A 17,097-nucleotide genomic window follows, 5' to 3' on the forward strand; every position below is an offset into this window, starting at 1 on the left:
ATGCTTACTTTATGGTCATAGTAAGTCTTTTAGCTCCTCATGTTACGCCTTTTCTCAGGGCATTTTGAGGCAACTCCCATGAATTCCAACTTTAACTGTTCCCTTTTGAGCATGTGACCCCATGATGTGGGGTTTGGGCTTGACTTGTTTGAAGTTTACTGTTTTGTGTGCCTGATAGAAATGGTATCTAATGGTGGATATGTGTTTATTATTTCAATATTGATTCTTGCTGTAATATATTTGTTCTTCTTGTATGTCCCACACACTCAACCTCCAAACACTGTCCCTTCTATTTTATCTTCGTTTTCTTGGCTACTTGATAGAATTGGAACTTTTTGTTAATTTTGTTGTGTGAATACTTGCTAGGACTAAAACTTTTTGGAGGACATCAGGTGGGAGGAGTGAGCACAAGCTATGGATCAGTATGAGATACTAGAGCAGATTGGGAAAGGTTCCTTCGGTTCTGCCCTTCTTGTGAGACATAAACATGAAAAAAGAAGTGAGAATGCACATTATAGTTTTTTGGTTTCTCTCTCTGTAGTTTTTCATATTTGATTGAGATGTTAAAACATTTGAACATCATGATTACTGTAGATGTGTATTATATGGTGATTGTAATTATATTTTCTGTTATACTCTCAAGGTATGTCCTGAAGAAAATCCGCCTTGCTCGCCAGACTGATAGGACCCGAAGATCTGCCCATCTGGAGGTCAGTACTTTTATTTGTTTTGTCCTGCCTTCTCTAAACTTAAGCAAACAAAACTATTGAGTTATTTTTCTTTCCAGTTTTTTTTTTTTTTCGGATAAGTAAACACATATATTAGCAAAAGGCAAAACGCCGCATAGCATACAGGGAGTATACGAGGCGACGAGGGCCTCTCAACAAAAAGACAAAAGGAACAAAAAACCCACCGACCCTTAACTGGAGGCTGGCCACTAAGAAACCTATAAGGGAGCGAGGCTCCGCACCACTATACAATTTTGTCCACCCCCACACATTACAAACAAAAGAATTCTTTTGTTTGGGAGCATGCTTAAAAGGTGAAGGATTTCCAATAAAAAAAAAAAAGGTGAAGGATTGCTTTAGAAAAAAAAACCCATGCATACCAAAGAGAAAGGAAAAGACCATTTGAACAATTTGACCTTTTGCAATCTGAGAACATAATGTTGACTGCTTTGTTGGTTCGGTGTGGGTAAAAAAAGTTGACATTAAGTTGTTCAATGTCCAGACCTGGTTATGATTCCCTATAGTCTATATCATTTCAAGATAGGTAAAACTCATACATTGCCCCCTAATGGTTCAAGTACCGAATATGGATTTGAATAGATGTCATCTTTGATAGGAATCTGATGCAAATTCATTACTTTATGATATAACTTTATATTCTAAGATGCTGTATTTGTTCCTTGTTTTGCAGATGGAGCTGATTTCTAAAGTACGAAATCCATTTATCGTTGAATACAAAGATTCTTGGGTAGAGAAGGTCGGCAAATAATCTCTTTTGAAATAATTTTTGTTAGGACCTGTTGTTTTCCATTCTATAGTTGGTCCTTTTTCACCTTTTTGTTATCTTAACTCCTTTAGTTGGTGCATTTAGCTAAGAATTACCTTTTTTCTGGCAATTGCACAACAATGGTGCTGTCATTGATATTTGTTCTCTTGCCATCTTCCCTACATGTTGGTTATAGTTTTCTTATTCTGAAACTGTGAGAGAATTGCATACCCATATGCCTTTGATGCTTAGTCAACTTGGTCCTTGAGTTCTAGATGATGTTTGCCCATTCTTCCTATGTACTACCATATCTCTGTGGCTTGTTTCTATGTTTTATATTAATGGTTGCCTCTTTGAATTGATAAATATTCACAAAAAAATTGGTCTGATCTCCATTGTTTTGCTGCTTTTGAAGCAACCTCTTGATTTTTCTATTTTTCTGAGTTCCAAATGGAGAATCCCAAGTGTGGGCTTCAGGATTAGATCCTTGAACTATTGGCTTTATATATGGGTCATGGAGTATGCGGCCAAGTTAGTTTGTAGACTTACAGGCCCAGAGCAAGGGTCACATTATTGGTTAGTCTGATAAGACTTGGTGAAGTTGTATCCCAATGATTATTTCTGTGACACTTTGGAACTTCATACAAGATTTTCCAATTGCAGCAACAGATTGACTGGTATAGCCAAGTCATGGTTGGTACAGCTGGGTCATGGATGACATGACTGAGTTATGAATGAGTTGTGTTGTAGTGTTGAGATGGTACAAGTTCCAAAGCCGCATTGGAGGTTCACAAGTCTGAGTTTGGTTCAGAAATAGAAACTGATAAGTCATAATACTCCCAAGATTTGAATTCTATACATCTGGAATAAACTAGGTTGCGATGAAGGGCTTGTACTCTAGTGATCTGCAATTGGGATATCACAGTAACAAATGTGGCAGAGTGTTCCAGAATGATAAGTTTTTTTATATTTTTTTTAATTTTAATTTTTTAATTAAAAACAAAGTTTTATGAACAAGAGATAAGTTTTTAGTGGTGCTACTCTGCAATTAGGAATTAGTTTATCACATTCCAACTATGCTATGTTGAGCCTACCATCTTTGCACCATTATGAAACCCATGTATTCTAAGAAATTGAAATAACCTATTATTATCAGATTCTGCCATTGATAATTTTTGTCTTCACTTTCAGGGTTGCTATGTATGCATTGTTATAGGGTACTGTGAGGGAGGAGACATGTAAGTTATGCTTCATGTTTAGTTCAGTTATTTGACAAATTTTAGACCATCTGTTTGGCATAATGATTTCTTGCTACATGTGTGAACTTTGTATATTGCCTCTTCATTGTTCATACAGGGCAGAAGCTATAAAAAGAGCCAATGGTGTTCATTTTCCAGAAGAGGTTGTTACTCTGGCAGTGGAGTTCATCCACTGCTGATTTATTGTTTTAACCTTCCTATTTTAAAACCTTGCTCTATGGTACTTCGTGTCATTTCTGTCTGATACTTGAATTTGACCTATGTGCAGAAACTTTGCAAGTGGCTAGTTCAACTCCTGATGGCACTTGAATATTTGCATGCAAACCATATTCTTCATCGTGATGTCAAGGTCAGTGGAATCTCTTGATGCAACTGGTAGAGGTATCAGTTAATCTCTTATCTGTGTGAATATCAAAAACTATTTTGCTCTAATGGTGTTCTCCAATTGCTTCAGTGTTCGAATATATTTTTGACAAAGGACCAAGACATACGTCTAGGTAAATGAATCCTTCCTCCCTCTTCTCTATTGTTTCTGTTAGGCCTTATGTTAACTTGTCAGTCACTCATGCTTGCTTCTGTTCTATATTTTAGATGGTATGGACTGGTTTATATTATATTTTGGATTCAGGTGATTTTGGTCTTGCTAAGATGTTGACTTCTGATGATCTTGCTTCCTCTGTGAGTAGCATGGCTTATAGAATGACTTTTAATTTCATACTTACACACCTGCTGAATCTAATTACCATGTGTTTCTGCTCCTATTGCAGGTTGTGGGGACTCCCAGTTATATGTGCCCTGAGCTTCTTGCTGATATACCATATGGTTCCAAGTCAGATATCTGGTCTCTAGGTAAAGTATATCACTTTGAGCTTCAAGGATCATCTAGCCTTGATATGTGTTTATTCCTTTGTTGACTATTTAATAAACATCTAACATATGCCTTATCCAGGGTGCTGTATATATGAAATGACTGCTCACAAGCCTGCATTTAAAGCCTTTGTAAGTTTCTTGTTGTGGTTTGTAGAATTATTAGATTGAGTGTTGACTGGCATTCAGAAACTCTATAACCATTACCTAATTAAAATGCTTTATCTAGGAGGATGTATAAGTAGTTTATCATACCACATCTTGTGCTCCTGTTTGGAAAGCACTCATTTCTGTGTGCGTTAGTGCTAATATTATCATTGTTGCAGATCACATTCTTGGTTTTTATTTTATTTATTTTTTATACACTGCTCATGTCATTGATTGTCGGTGATAAACTTTTCTATTTTCTAATGCCAATTAGCTAGTTTACACCGGGGTTAACTTTATCTTAAGGTCCAAAATAATGCAACTGGAAATGTTTACACGACATCTGAAGGAACAATTCTGCTATTGGTAATGGATCTATTACCAAAAAGAATCACAAAAAAAGAATCACCATCAGATAAATGGTTTTTCCTTGGAATTCTAAAAAGTGACCCTATATATAATAATAAATAGATTCCAATTAAGTTAACACTAACAATTTATAATTGTTTTAAATTGCGATTCCATTTTTTTGAGTTTTGATATGTAGCATTCATGATTTGTTCCCTGCCCACATCTCTGCCCATCTTCAGTACGTGTCTTGACAATTTTTTGGTTCAGTAATGAAATATTTGCTAGTTTGTGCTCCTAGTACATTGGCAAAAAAACTTACTGTAATATGTTTTTTTGTTCTTTTTTGAGCAGGATATGCAAGCTCTGATAAACAAAATAAACAAGTCTATAGTGGCTCCACTTCCAACCATGTATTCTGGTGCATTGTGAGTTTTTTCCCTACTTCATGCACATTATACTCTGCATATTAGCGATCTTTTAACACAACCTGCATTTCTCACACACACACTAACACTATATATATGGCTTTCACTACTAAAATGGTTTTCCTGATCTATTTTCCTCCCTTCTTTTCATTCCTCCTGCAGTCGGGGACTTGTAAAAAGCATGCTGCGGAAAAATCCTGAACTTAGACCAAGTGTATGTAATTTTTGGTTTCTATGGCTTTTTATTTTTATTTTTTTTACTTTTATTTTCAGTAATGTGCATACAATATTATCTTGAAATAAGTGAATGGTTTACCAATGTACTTACATCCATAGTACTTAGTACTTGCATCCATAGTTCTTAGTACTCACCATCTGATGATTCCTCAAAGTGATCTTTGGGGTATAATATCGCTCCATAATTATGATATTGAAGTCTAATACATGATCCATTTTGGAAAAACTTGCCTTCCTAAAAGATTGATCAAAACTTACTTTCACAGCGATTGTCCATAATTTAAAAATTGTAATATACTATTGACCATATATTCTTTGGGGTTGTTCTCTCTGATAGTTGATGCATGTCTTTCTGTTGTTCATGTACATTAGAGTAATGCTTCTATGCTTCTTGACTATGTTGCATGGACTAGGGAGCAGAAATCAAAGTGTGCATGTCTAAATGTTGGATATTTGACATCCAGTTGGAATATGTGAATTTGGATTTGGGTGTATAAGAAAAATGAAAATATATCTTTTGCAAATATAAGCTAGCTATACATATGGTTTTTTATTATCCCTAGTAGTTACATGAAAATTTCTATTAGATTACAAAGGTACAGTAGAAGCATGACAAATCCACATGTAATATTCTACCTTAACACAGGGACTTACTAGTTACAGCCATTTATATGAACTTAGTGTTGGGCTTGTTTTTTAGAGAACTATCATTGTTCTAATCTTATAAGGTTTACATTTGAAAAATGTGGCTCAACTTTGAAGATTGGACACATGTCCACACCCAGACCCATACCCATCTCCTTGTACCCCATCCTTGTCATGTGATGTCAGACATGGGTGTGATTGTTAATTTGAAAGGTATGGGTGCCATAGTCTGTTGATAGTATTTACAATTTATTCTAATCTTTGTTTCTTTGGATGTCTCCACCATTCTGAAGTGTAGCTTTATTTTTCCAGGCTGCAGAGTTGCTCACTCACTCACACCTTCAACCTTACATCCTTAAGATCCATCTGAAATCCAATAGCCCTAGACGAAACACTTTCCCTTTCCAATGGTCTGATTCCAACTACATCAAGAAAACCAGATTCCTGGAGCCAGAAGCTGTTCCTATGTTCTCTGACAGAGAGAAGCGGAGATCATTCAGCAATGATAGGACCTTGAATCCTAGTATATCTGGAACTGAGCAAGACTCTCCTTGTTCTAGTCAAAAGATGCAGGAATTCTCCAGTCATTTAAATCGGAAGTTTGCTGAATTATCTGTTGGCAGCACTCATGAAGACATTGGAATTGATAAATCAGTGGTCACAAAGTTCTCAAGTGCTACCAAAACCCCTAGGTCAACACCATCAAAAACTTCTTCTACTCCTAGGAGACAGACAGCAACATCAAAGATATCACAAATTGGCTCAAATCGTGATTCAGTAAGTTTTATAGCTCAGAATATATAATTGAACTTCTGCTTGTCTTAGCTTACACAGGGGAATTGATAGAAATGAGATGTCAAGCTCCCCATTTTCTTCTCAGAAATAAAATCTTCTCTATAACCTCATCCCTAGCACCTAGAGTTAGGACCCTAACATTGATGGTGCCCTGCATTTGTAGAGGGTTCCGATATCATGCATAAGCATCCATGCTTATGATGCAAGACCTGCCCATTAGCTGTTTCTGAAAACTTTTGTATGATCTTTTTGTGGGTTGATATATACTATATTGTATCTTTATATCTGCAGTTTCCAGTGTCACATACTCCAGTGAGCAAGTCTTCCTGGTCAACTCGAAGAGCATCACTTCCATTTCCAACAAGAGCTGCTACCTTAGAAACCCCTTACAGACCCAATGTTCGCCTCCTCCGCAGCGTGGAGTCTCCAGATATCTCTGTTAATGCCCCAAGAATCGATAGGATTGCAGAATTTCCTCTAGCCTCCTGTGATGACCCTCTTTTCCCTATCCGTAAAACTTCATCAACATCTGCTCAATGCTCTTCTAACTCACCAGATATCGGTGACTGTTCAATCACAAAGGACAAATGCACAGTACAGATTTTGGACAAAGCCTTTGTCAGGCAGAATTTCACTGATGCAGACCATGGAGTTCCTCGAAATGGAAGTGAATGCTCAGAGCACAACCCAACTACTGGTGTTTCTAGCCGCTCATCTTCAGATTCACGACAGCGCAGGTTTGACACCTCATCATACCAGCAGCGTGCTGAGGCATTAGAGGGGTTGCTCGAGTTCAGTGCACGGCTCTTGCAACAAGAAAGGTTCGACGAACTTGGGGTGCTGCTAAAGCCATTCGGACCAGAGAAAGTTTCTCCCAGGGAAACTGCTATATGGTTGACAAAGAGCTTCAAGGAGACTGCAGCCTAGCAGAGATACTAATACCAATCTAATTATGTTCCCACTTGTACAATGCCTCTACCCATTGACATATCCAACTTCAAAGATAGGATCTCACTATCTGTTAACTGTGTCTTCTCACTTGAAGGCTGCTTAGAGACTTGTAATATGGATTGTAATATCACCTTGTCGACAACTCTGTTTGAACCCGAAAGTGTTGGGAAAAATGAGGAAAATGGAAGTTTTTGGAGTCACAGTCCATGAGCTTGTAAGTATTTATTTACCTGTTCTGCAGACATTGGAACCATTGCTCTTAAGAGGAAGTTTAGTGCTCGTAAAATTCAAGTATTGATATATATATATATATATAAATCGATATGTCATAATAATTAAAAATTTTAGGAATATTATAATTATTCGTGTATTTAATAATTTTTAAAATGTGATTTGCAAATATAAAATTTAGTTAATAATAGAAGAAGATTAAGTTTGAAAACCAAAAAAAAAATTGAAAATAAAAGCACCCCAATAGTTCAAAAGGGATAGGTAAAACGACGTCGTTCCAAGTGCTCCAAATTTTGTAATGTCCACCGGCTTTGATGATCGCCAGCATTTTGGCTTGGGTTCGACATGGAAGAAGGTGGAATTGTGGAGGCGTACGAGGTTCAGTACTCTGATCTAATCCTCCTGTCTTCTTCTTCTTCTTCAGGTGGGGTTTCATTGTCACTATCAGCAGCAGAGCTGTCAAGGCTTGAATCCATCTCTACTTCAATAATGGAAGCCTAGGACCCTCCGGCCCCGGTCTCCTTGCAGTCACCGGCGTCCCCAATACCTCCACTCTCCGACGGAGCCTTCTTCCCTTAGCTCGCAAGCTTGCGCTTCTCAACCCCAAGATCGTAATCGCATTCTCAAGGTAACCCAATTGAAATTGCGCTAATCATTTTCCAATTCAGAAATTGGGTGGAAAGTAGTTTCTTTTATGGGGTATCGATTCCTTCTGCTGAGAAGGGTGCAGTTTTGGTTGGGGGGTTCTCTGATTTAGCCTGAGGGTTTTCTCATTTGCTCTCCACCGCAGAACAAAGCATGATTGTGTTTTCTCCGTTGCTGTGTAGAATATGCGTTTTCTTCGTCTTCTTTTGTCAATCGTCCCAAACCCTAGCCTTGGTTTTCTCGCGTAGTCTTGTCAAGCGGCAAAACCGAGGCTTCTGGGGTTTCTGTGTTCTCCGTTTCTCGTCTTACGTGAAAACACTGTGTTGGCTTTTTTTCGTATTCGTGTGTGTTTCTTTGTTTGTATTTTGGGACAGACATCTAATTATATCCATGGGTTTTCTCCGTTTCTGTGTTGATCGTGTTCTCTCATTTTCATCCTCTCCATTGATTTTATTTAGAATTTCCAAAATTCATGTAATTTTTCAATGTTTCCAGGTTCCAAATACTTTATGTAATTGCTGATGTGCAATGGAAATGGATGATAAACTGAAAAAGTAGTTCCTTTGTTTAAGCTTGAACTCTTAATTACCCTGAATCCGAGCTTTGTCAACCCGTCCTCTATCCTATTTCCATCATCTGATCACCATGTTTTGTTGGGTTGTGTTTAGAGCCTGTGATATAGAGCCCCATTGAAGATCTTGAATTCTGTGAATTATCGTCCACATTGGGTTTTTTTTTTAATGTTTTCTGATGATGGGTTTGCTTTTGTATTAAATCCTTTTTGACATGCTGAACATACACTTATTCAAAATCAAATTTGTTTTAGGATTTCCACTCAGCTAATCTTGTCTTCAAGAGTTCTTCTGGTTGATTATCAAATGCCAATAGCAACATTTGTTTAGAAACTTTGGCCTAGATGATTATGATGTTAAAACCACTACCAAGCACACAGCATACACATACTTCACTCAACATATTTGCCTCGTTTTGGGACCAAAGTTTGTTTGGTTAGAAATTTTTATTTTTGGCAAGAATCTACCAATGTTAATTTTATTATTGATGGATTTTCCAGGAGCACAGCTTGGGGAGTGACGTTCCTTTGAAGAATTTGGATAGAAGTGTCTCCTCCTTTGCTATGCAACTCAAATATGAACAAGGTTCAAAATCCACTCAAAGTGGACCAAGTCATAAAGTAAATGACAGTGGAAGTGAAGAACAAGATTGTAATGATGTTTATGGTTTGAGCAAAATCCAGAATGAAGAATTTAAGAATCTTGGGAGTACTTTCAAAGATCTAGGATTTTGCATGATGGAGCTGGGGCTCCATCTTGCACGGATATGTGATAGGGCCATTGGTGGTGAAGAGCTTGAGCAGAGTTTGTTGGAATCATGCTCAGCAAAGGGGCGTCTTATACACTATCATTCAACGTTAGACAGCCTCATAATAAAAGGATGGGGAGGAGAAAGGGGTTTAGCAAACAAAAGGCTAACCACAAAAGGGACCAGGAACGCCCCATAAGGAATGAGCAAACTGCGGCAGAATTTCCCAACTTGGGTAAAACTGGAGATGCAGGTAGTTATTGTTGCGATCCTTCCAACCTATGGCAGAAGTGGCATTATGACTATGGTATTTTCACTGTCCTGACAGCTCCGTTATTTATTTTGCCTTGTCATGCACAATCAACAAAAATGGAAGATCATTTTTGCAAATATTGTGAGCAAGAATGTCCATCCCCTAGTGGACACACATATTGCAAATATTTGATCCTAATAAGAATAATGTCCTCATGGTGAGGGCTTCTCCTGATAGTTTCATTGTTCAGGTGGGGGAATCAGCTGATATCCTATCAAAAGGGAAACTTCACTCCACCCTCCACTCAGTGTGCAGACCAGGAAAGCTAGAAAACTTGAGCAGAGAAACATTTGTTGTCTTCTTGCAGCCAGCATGGAGCAAAACTTTCTCTATCTCAGATTATCCCATGGACCACTCTGTGGTAAGTGGCCAGCGTGATGGAATTCACTGTGCTGGGGAGGAACCCGGTAAACTAACTCGAGAAATTCATAGAATAGTTCCTCCACTTGCATCACGGTTTGAAGATGAAATGACATTTGCGGAATTCTCACGTGAAACTACTAAGCAATATTATGGTGGCAGTGGATTGCAGTCAAAGAGATAAAAAGCTCCTTGGTCTTCAGTTCTGTAAATCACTGTATTTGGTAAATCCTCTGTATCCATTCTGTACCAAATCACTTGATTCTTTTTTGACTGGAATTTAACTTGAATCCTTTTCTTACACTGCTGTTTCTTTCCTCCTGACTATTGATGCATGAAGACCATCGAATGTTTGCTCAACTTCGGTTGCTAATGCTATAGGTATGAGTACATTATGGCAGGATCGGTCACCCAGGCAAACCAAGCCACCTCCAAGAAGAATTGGCTCTGCCCCACTGATCCGTATAGAGCGAAGTAGCTGCCCAGTGATCCCTAGGTAGCACGTCTGTTTGTTTAGTGTTCATGCCGCTGCTGCCGTTTCTAGGACCGACCATACCTCACCTGCACAGGTACCTACATAGTGTAATGTTGGCTGCATATTCAACATAGCGGTTCGACTCGTGTGCCTTCCAAAACCAGGAGTCTTGGAGCCTGCCGTGTACGATTAGCCAGCCTTGTGGCTGCAAAGGATTAGAAGGCCCCAAAGCTATGGTTCCCAGCTGGGCTATGATAACTCCGCATCCCGAAGCAATGCTTTACTCCTAGGCACATGACACTAAACTGTCCTTGTTGTTGAGGCCTCGTATTCTCAGCAATCCTCGTAGTTGCCAAATGGATAAGCATACGATCTCAACGAACACGAATTCCTGATTCAGCTGCTCCTGCAAAAGGCGTCCGGACGGGGTGTCCGGACACACCCTCCGACGGTTTTGTCAGCCATGGAAGAGAGATAAAAGTAGATGGCACAGTTGGCCTTTTTCTAGGTATTGAGGAGCTTACCTTCTTCTTTGTGCGAAGGTTCATATATATACCATTTAGAAACTCTCTCTCCTTCATAAATGATGGAAGGCTTTTTGGTTTACCATGATTGCACTAGGTGGTGGCAGGGACATCCTCATCCTACGAACGGCTGTCAGAGATAACGGGAAGTGACTAGCTGTCACTTCTGTCTTTTCGCTCTGCAGGTATCAGGATATGATTTGTGACAGGATATCAGAATGACGTAGTGAGGCACGCTTAGTCTGGCCAGCGATCAGGATGAACATATCCGGGTGGAACATGAAAGGTCGCCGGATGCGTAATGGCGGTGGTCCGGGATGAACGTATCCGTGTGGGACATGAAAGGTCGCCGGATGAGTGATGGAGGTGGTCCGGATAGGAAAGCGCGCCACGTGTATTCTTGGGGGAATCCGGATGTGGGTATTCCGGGTAGGAACACGTGCCACGTGTCGTCAGGGGACGTGTGCCACGTGTCATCAGGGATGGGTCCCTACAATGCCCCCCTTTTTAAGTTGTCGATTTTGCCCTAGCAAAATGGGCGGGTTAAAAAAGAATGATTGCCTCTTAAAACCGGGGTTCGCTTTTTGTTCTTACTGGGCCACGTGGCGAGCTGGGGCGAAAAGACAGAAGAGCCTTTATGGCGAGCCGCCGTCTCTGGGTATTCCCTAGGCAAATGTGTCGGTTTAATGATAGCGTTTTTCTGAACGCTTGGGATACTGAGGTGCTGTCTCTTATAAATATCAGGCTGTGGACTCCCGTTGCTTTTTCTTACTGCATCTTCCTTGTCATGCTTCATTTGTCTGCTGTTTTGTCTTGCTTGTGAGCGTACCGGCAGCATTCAGGTGGTGACGGTGACTGCATTTGCGGTTTTCGACCCTGTTTTCGAGTTTACACTTGGTACGCAACTCTATTCTGATTTCTTTCTTTCTCACATGCTCTTTCTTGGTTTGCCTTTGATTGCTTGGGAAGCTCTCTTTTTTTTTTTTTTTTTTTTTTTTTTTTTTTTTTTGTGTATGTTTGGAGTTTCTGCTGCCCCCCTGCGCTTTTTGCGTTTTGGTGGGTATGGAATCTCCTGTGGGTAGGGCTTGAGGTTTTGTGGGGTCGATTTCGCTTGTTTGACTTGCTGGGTTTCTTTCATGCAGATTGTGCTTCATCTTTGTACTGGAAAATGTCTGCTACCAAGGAAGTTACTTCAGCTCGCCCGTCTGGTGACGCTCGTGCTGAAAAGTCTGTAGAAAAGTTGGATGTAAAAGAATTTCGCGATCGGTTTTGCGTTCCTAATGGCGTGTCTGTAGAGCTGTTTGATGGAGAGGGCGTGTTGCCTGAGAAGCCGGAAAATAACGCGATACTCTTTACCAAGGAGCAGTTTAATGCTGGGCTTCGATTCCCTGTCCCGTCTCTGCTCAAGGAATTTCTGCATTTCACCCAGATTCCTCCAGTGTACGTACATCCCAACATGATCCGGGTGCTGATGGGGTGCAGCATCCTGAGCATGCTGTTCAACTTGGACCTCTCATTACTGGAGGTTCTTTTCGTTTACTCGATCAAGAAAGTGAAGAGTAACATCTTCAGCTTCGTCGCCAGCCTTCCATCCCTGCAACTGGTGACAAACCTACCAGATTCGAATAAAAAGCCGCCAAGGGCAGGTGCTGGTCAAGGGCGTATGGCAGGTTTGTCTGAGCATCCGGACAGGCCCTTTGTTCCCAATCAGTCACTGAAGATTCCAGGTATAGCTAAGCTACTTTCTGCCTTTGCATAGTTTGTAAGTCAGCATTGTTTTTAGTGGCTGACATATTCTGCTTTCTTGGGTGTAGACCAGGATAAGAGAGGAAAACTGGTGGAGTGGGTGGAGAAGGCTTCGTTCGATCGTTTGAACAAGCTTTTTGAAATAACTTCAGCCGAGCGGAGATGCGAACTGCTTCTTTCTGCGCAGAACCTCCGCTTGATCGTCCAGCAGCCTCAGGCATACGTGCTGAACATACTTCCCAGGCGGCTGCCTGAAGAAGTGGTAGTCGGGGAGCACTTATTCTTGAAGACCTTCCTTTCTATGAGGGGTACGGAAGGCAGATGCCCGGAAACGCAAGCCCTTCTCAACGATCGGGAGAAGAAAGACAAGAAGGGCTTCTGCGGAAGGCTCCGGGTGGGAAACGGACTGCGTCCTCTCCGCCGCTGGTGCTCCAGCAAAAAGAAGAAGAAGCTGAGTAAAAAAGTAAGGGTAAGGCAATAAAAATCCCAACTCCTCCAAAAGAGTTTGTACCCCCTCCCATTGGCTATGAAAAAGAATGTAATATTGAAGAGCCGGAAAATCCTCTCCCGTCCTCTGTCTCAACCACTTTCGAATTTATTAGGGGCCTTAATCTTTCAGGGCCCTCGGTGGCGCCAGACGTTCGGATGGCTCTTCTGGCTGAGGAAGCAGCTCAATAAATCAACCCGGCTCAGCTCACCCGGATGAGGTGCCGACTTGCCTCCTGTTACACCCCCAACAGGAGAGATGGGGCAGATAGCCAGGAGTTGCCTGTACATGAGCCAAGCCCTCGTCCTCTTGTGCCTGTGAAGGGGCCAACTAGGAGAAGTTGCGTCTGGTACGCGACTTGAAGTCTGGCCTCGCTGGGCGGCTTCAGGGCCGGTTCACAGAAGTATCGAAGTCAGCTGTTCATCCGTCCCGGAGGTCATCCGGAAGCGATGTAGTGGAGATGACGGAAGAGAGCCCGCCGTCCCAGCGCTGGTGCCGGCTGAGGTTCCAATTCTGGCTCCGGCTGAGGTCGGTCTGCTCCTGAGTTCCGGTTCTCCGGCTGAGGTTCCACCCAGAGAGCCCAGCGGTTGAGAATGTTGAAGGTGTGGTTCCGGAGGAGGAATCACTCTCTAATGCCTCCTTGGAGAGGGTCCTTTTGATGATGCCACTTTCATCCCTGCTAACCCTTTCAGTTATGCGGAGATGGAGAAGCTAAAACAGATTCCCTCTGTTGCAGACGCTGGGGTACCTTCAGCCCTGATGTTCGAGACAGTAGAGATGGTATAATTTACTTTTTAATTCCTTCGTCATGCTGATGCGCTTGTCTGTGATTTGTAACTTGGTTTTCTTTGTTTGAGTATTTTCCTACAGCTGGTGAGTGCCTTCGCGGTATGGCTCTTCAACGCAATCTTCTTTCTGACCTGCTGGAGACTGCTGAGTATACAAAATCTTTTGTGTCTCAGCGAAAAAATGATGAAGAGAAATTGCGCTTGAGAGTGGAGCAGGCTGAAGCCAGTTCATCTACTGCTCGAGAGGAGAACAAGGTTCTTCGGAGGAGAACGAGGTTCTTCGAGAGAAGAACGAGTTCTTCGAGAGGAGGTTGCTGAGGTAAAGAGCCGGGAGGATTCTATGGAAGTTCGCCTGTTGAGGCGGAGGAGAGATGGCTCTTTTGAGGAGGGAGGTGAGGCACCTCCGGACAGAGGTGTCTATTGAGAGACGGCAGAGAGAAGAGTTGCAGTTGCGTTTGTCAACGCAAAGAAGAGCTGGAGGTGAATTTGCTGCGGAGAGGGGGAACTTGAAGCGGAGTACCAGAAGCAAGTTGATGAAATGTACTTGTTCGGCTACCGCTGTGTATGAAGAAACATGGCATCAAACGGACGTTCCTTCAATTCCTCCGGGTGAATTGGAGAAACTGCACAGCAAACCTGCTCAATGACAGCTTTTCCTTTTGTGAAAGAAAATCTACTATCTTCTTTCTATACCTTTGTAGTCCGGAGGTCTTTTGTGTATGATTCATTCCACAAATATCAATAAAATACACCTATTCATTTTGTATTTCTATTTTTTGCCTCATCTTTCACTGTAATACTGCTTTAAATTAGATACATTCCATGGTCGCTGTAATGGGTTCCATCCAACTTCTGTAGATGATAGGCTCCACTTTCACTTGTTTTAGATACTATGTAGGGCCTTCCCAATTGGCTTGGAACTTTCCTGCCCTATGTCAGCAGTATTTTCAAAAACTTTTCTAAGACTAGCGTACCATTTTTGAAGCTTCTGGGCTTTACTTTGCGATTGTAGTGAGCTATGCCCTTTGCTGATAGTCTGCCCATCCGGATGGCTGCAGTTTCTCTTATTTCGTCGCCCAGTCCAAATTCTTCCTAATTCTACATTTGCATCATCCTGCCTTCCTATTTCGGTTCGGATAGTGGGTAGGCCAATTTCGGTGGAATGATTGCGTCCATTCCGTATGCGAGGCGAAGGGAGTATTGCCTGTTGGACGTCCGGGTGTGGTTCGATAAGCCCATAGGACGCCGGGTAGCTCCTCCACCCATTTCCCTTGGCTTGCTCGAGTCTTTTCTTCAAGCAGTGACTAGAGTCTTGTTTTGGCCTCCGCTTGCCCATTACTTTGAGGATAGCGTGGTGTAGAATAGAGTTCCGAATATTGAGTTCTGAACAGAACTTCGGAAAATCTTGCTATCAAACTGTGGACCGTTGTCTGCTATGATTGTTTGGGGAATTCCGAAGCGACAAATGATGTTCTTCCATACGAATTTGGTGACATCCTTGTCTTTGATGCTAGCATATGCTTCGGCTTCTACCCACTTACTGAAGTAGTCTGTGCGACAAGCAGGAATTTCTTCTGGCAGGTGCGGCTGGTAGAGGTCCTACTATGTCCATGCCCCACTGTGCAAAGGGCCATGGGCCTGAGATCGTTTTCAACTCTCCCGATGGCAGTGTAGTATGGGGCGTGCCTTGACATTGTCGCATTTTTTGACGTATGCTGCCGCGTCTTTTTCATCGTAGGCCAGTAATAACCTTGCGAATGGCTCTATGTGCCAGCGATCGCCCTCCAGCATGGTTCCCACATACTCCCTCGTGCAACTCAGCTAATACATAAAGTACTTCTGAATGTTTCAAACATCTGAGGTAGGGCCTGTAAAGGATCGCTTGTACAGGTGCCCTTCAACCAGGGTGAAGCGGGCGGCTTGCACCCGGATCTGTGTGCTTGCTTAGATTCTCAGGCAGGGGTGCCTGTTCGGAGGTATTCAATGATATCTTTCATCCACCCTTCGTCATCTGTTTCGCCTGCCTTAATGGTGTTGCAAGTGGAGGTTTCCGTGATGGAAGGTTTGGCTTGTAAATATATAGGCAGTAGTATTGCTTCTTTGGTGGGAAGGGAGGCAGCTATACCTGCCAGGGCGTCGGCGCGCGCATTTTCGTTCCGCCTGATTTTTTCAATTGTCCACTCTGTGAATCGTTGCAAAGTATCTTTTACTTTGTTTAAGTATTGTGCCATGCGCTCATCTTTGGCTTCGTATTCGTTTTGAACGTGTCTTACCACGAGTTGGGAATCGCTATAGACTCGAAGCCTAGAGACGGATAAAGCCAGGGCGAGATCCAATCCGGATAGGATGGCCTCATACTCTGCTTCATTGTTAGAGGCTTGGAACCCCAGCCGGATGGCTTGCTCCAGCTGTTCTCCGGTTGGGGATTGTAGGAGGAGCCCTACTCCGGAGCCGGATGATCGTGAGGCTCCATCAACCCGCAATGTCCACCATTGTTTTTCGCTTGATTCGTCATGTTGGATGGGCTTTCGAGAGTATTCCAACACGAAGTCAGCCATTACTTGGCCTTTTATGGACAATCTGGGTTGGAACTCTATTCCAAATTCACTCAACTCTATGGCCCATTGAAGCATTCTCCCGGTTAGGTCCGGCTTGTGTAAGATATTGCGAAGGGGTTGGTCAGTTAATACGACCACTGGGTGTGCTTGAAAATAAGGGCGGAGTTTCTGGGCGGCACTTCGAAGAGCTAAGGCCGTCATTCTATCTTTGAATATCTGGTTTCAACATCTGCCAACGCTCTGCTGATGTAGTAGATGGGTTTCTGCTCCTTGGGCGATGGGCAGCGGAATAAGACAGCGCTAACTGCCCACTCTGAGACAGCCAGGTACACATACAGTTTTTCTCTGGGGATGGGGCTGCTTAGGATGGGTGGTTGCATGAGGCGTTGCTTGATTTTTTCAAAAGCGTTTTGACAGCTGTCTGTCCATCCGCTGGGTCCTGCTTTACGGATTGCCAGGAAGAAGGGCTGTAGCTCATC

At 42.2% G+C, this 17,097-nt stretch overlaps 1 protein-coding gene and 1 pseudogene across 3 annotated transcripts; both read left to right on the forward strand.

Moving 5' to 3' along the window:
• The first annotated feature begins 592 nt into the window (after positions 1–592).
• LOC117934443 (serine/threonine-protein kinase Nek2-like) lies at positions 593–7,373 on the forward strand. Of its 3 annotated transcripts, XM_034856126.1 has the most exons (13): positions 593–710; positions 1,420–1,485; positions 2,686–2,732; positions 2,851–2,896; positions 3,022–3,102; positions 3,208–3,250; positions 3,382–3,431; positions 3,521–3,602; positions 3,703–3,752; positions 4,470–4,543; positions 4,706–4,757; positions 5,738–6,202; positions 6,512–7,373. In XM_034856126.1, exons 1-13 carry the CDS (start codon positions 606–608, stop codon positions 7,145–7,147), a joined length of 1,797 nt encoding a protein of 598 aa, XP_034712017.1. In that variant the 5' UTR covers positions 593–605; the 3' UTR covers positions 7,148–7,373. The 3 variants fall into 3 exon arrangements, with proteins under 3 accessions (XP_034712017.1, XP_034712018.1, XP_034712019.1); XM_034856127.1 differs by lacking the exons at positions 593–710; positions 2,851–2,896 and having other exon boundaries at positions 1,458–1,485; XM_034856128.1 differs by lacking the exons at positions 593–710; positions 1,420–1,485; positions 2,686–2,732; positions 2,851–2,896 and having other exon boundaries at positions 3,057–3,102; positions 3,345–3,431.
• A 331-nt stretch (positions 7,374–7,704) lies between these two features.
• Positions 7,705–10,400, forward strand: LOC117904324 (annotated as a pseudogene).
• The last annotated feature ends 6,697 nt before the right edge of the window (positions 10,401–17,097 follow it).

Source organism: Vitis riparia, chromosome 17 (genome assembly GCF_004353265.1).
Source record: "Vitis riparia cultivar Riparia Gloire de Montpellier isolate 1030 chromosome 17, EGFV_Vit.rip_1.0, whole genome shotgun sequence".
Taxonomy (NCBI): Eukaryota; Viridiplantae; Streptophyta; class Magnoliopsida; order Vitales; family Vitaceae; genus Vitis; species Vitis riparia.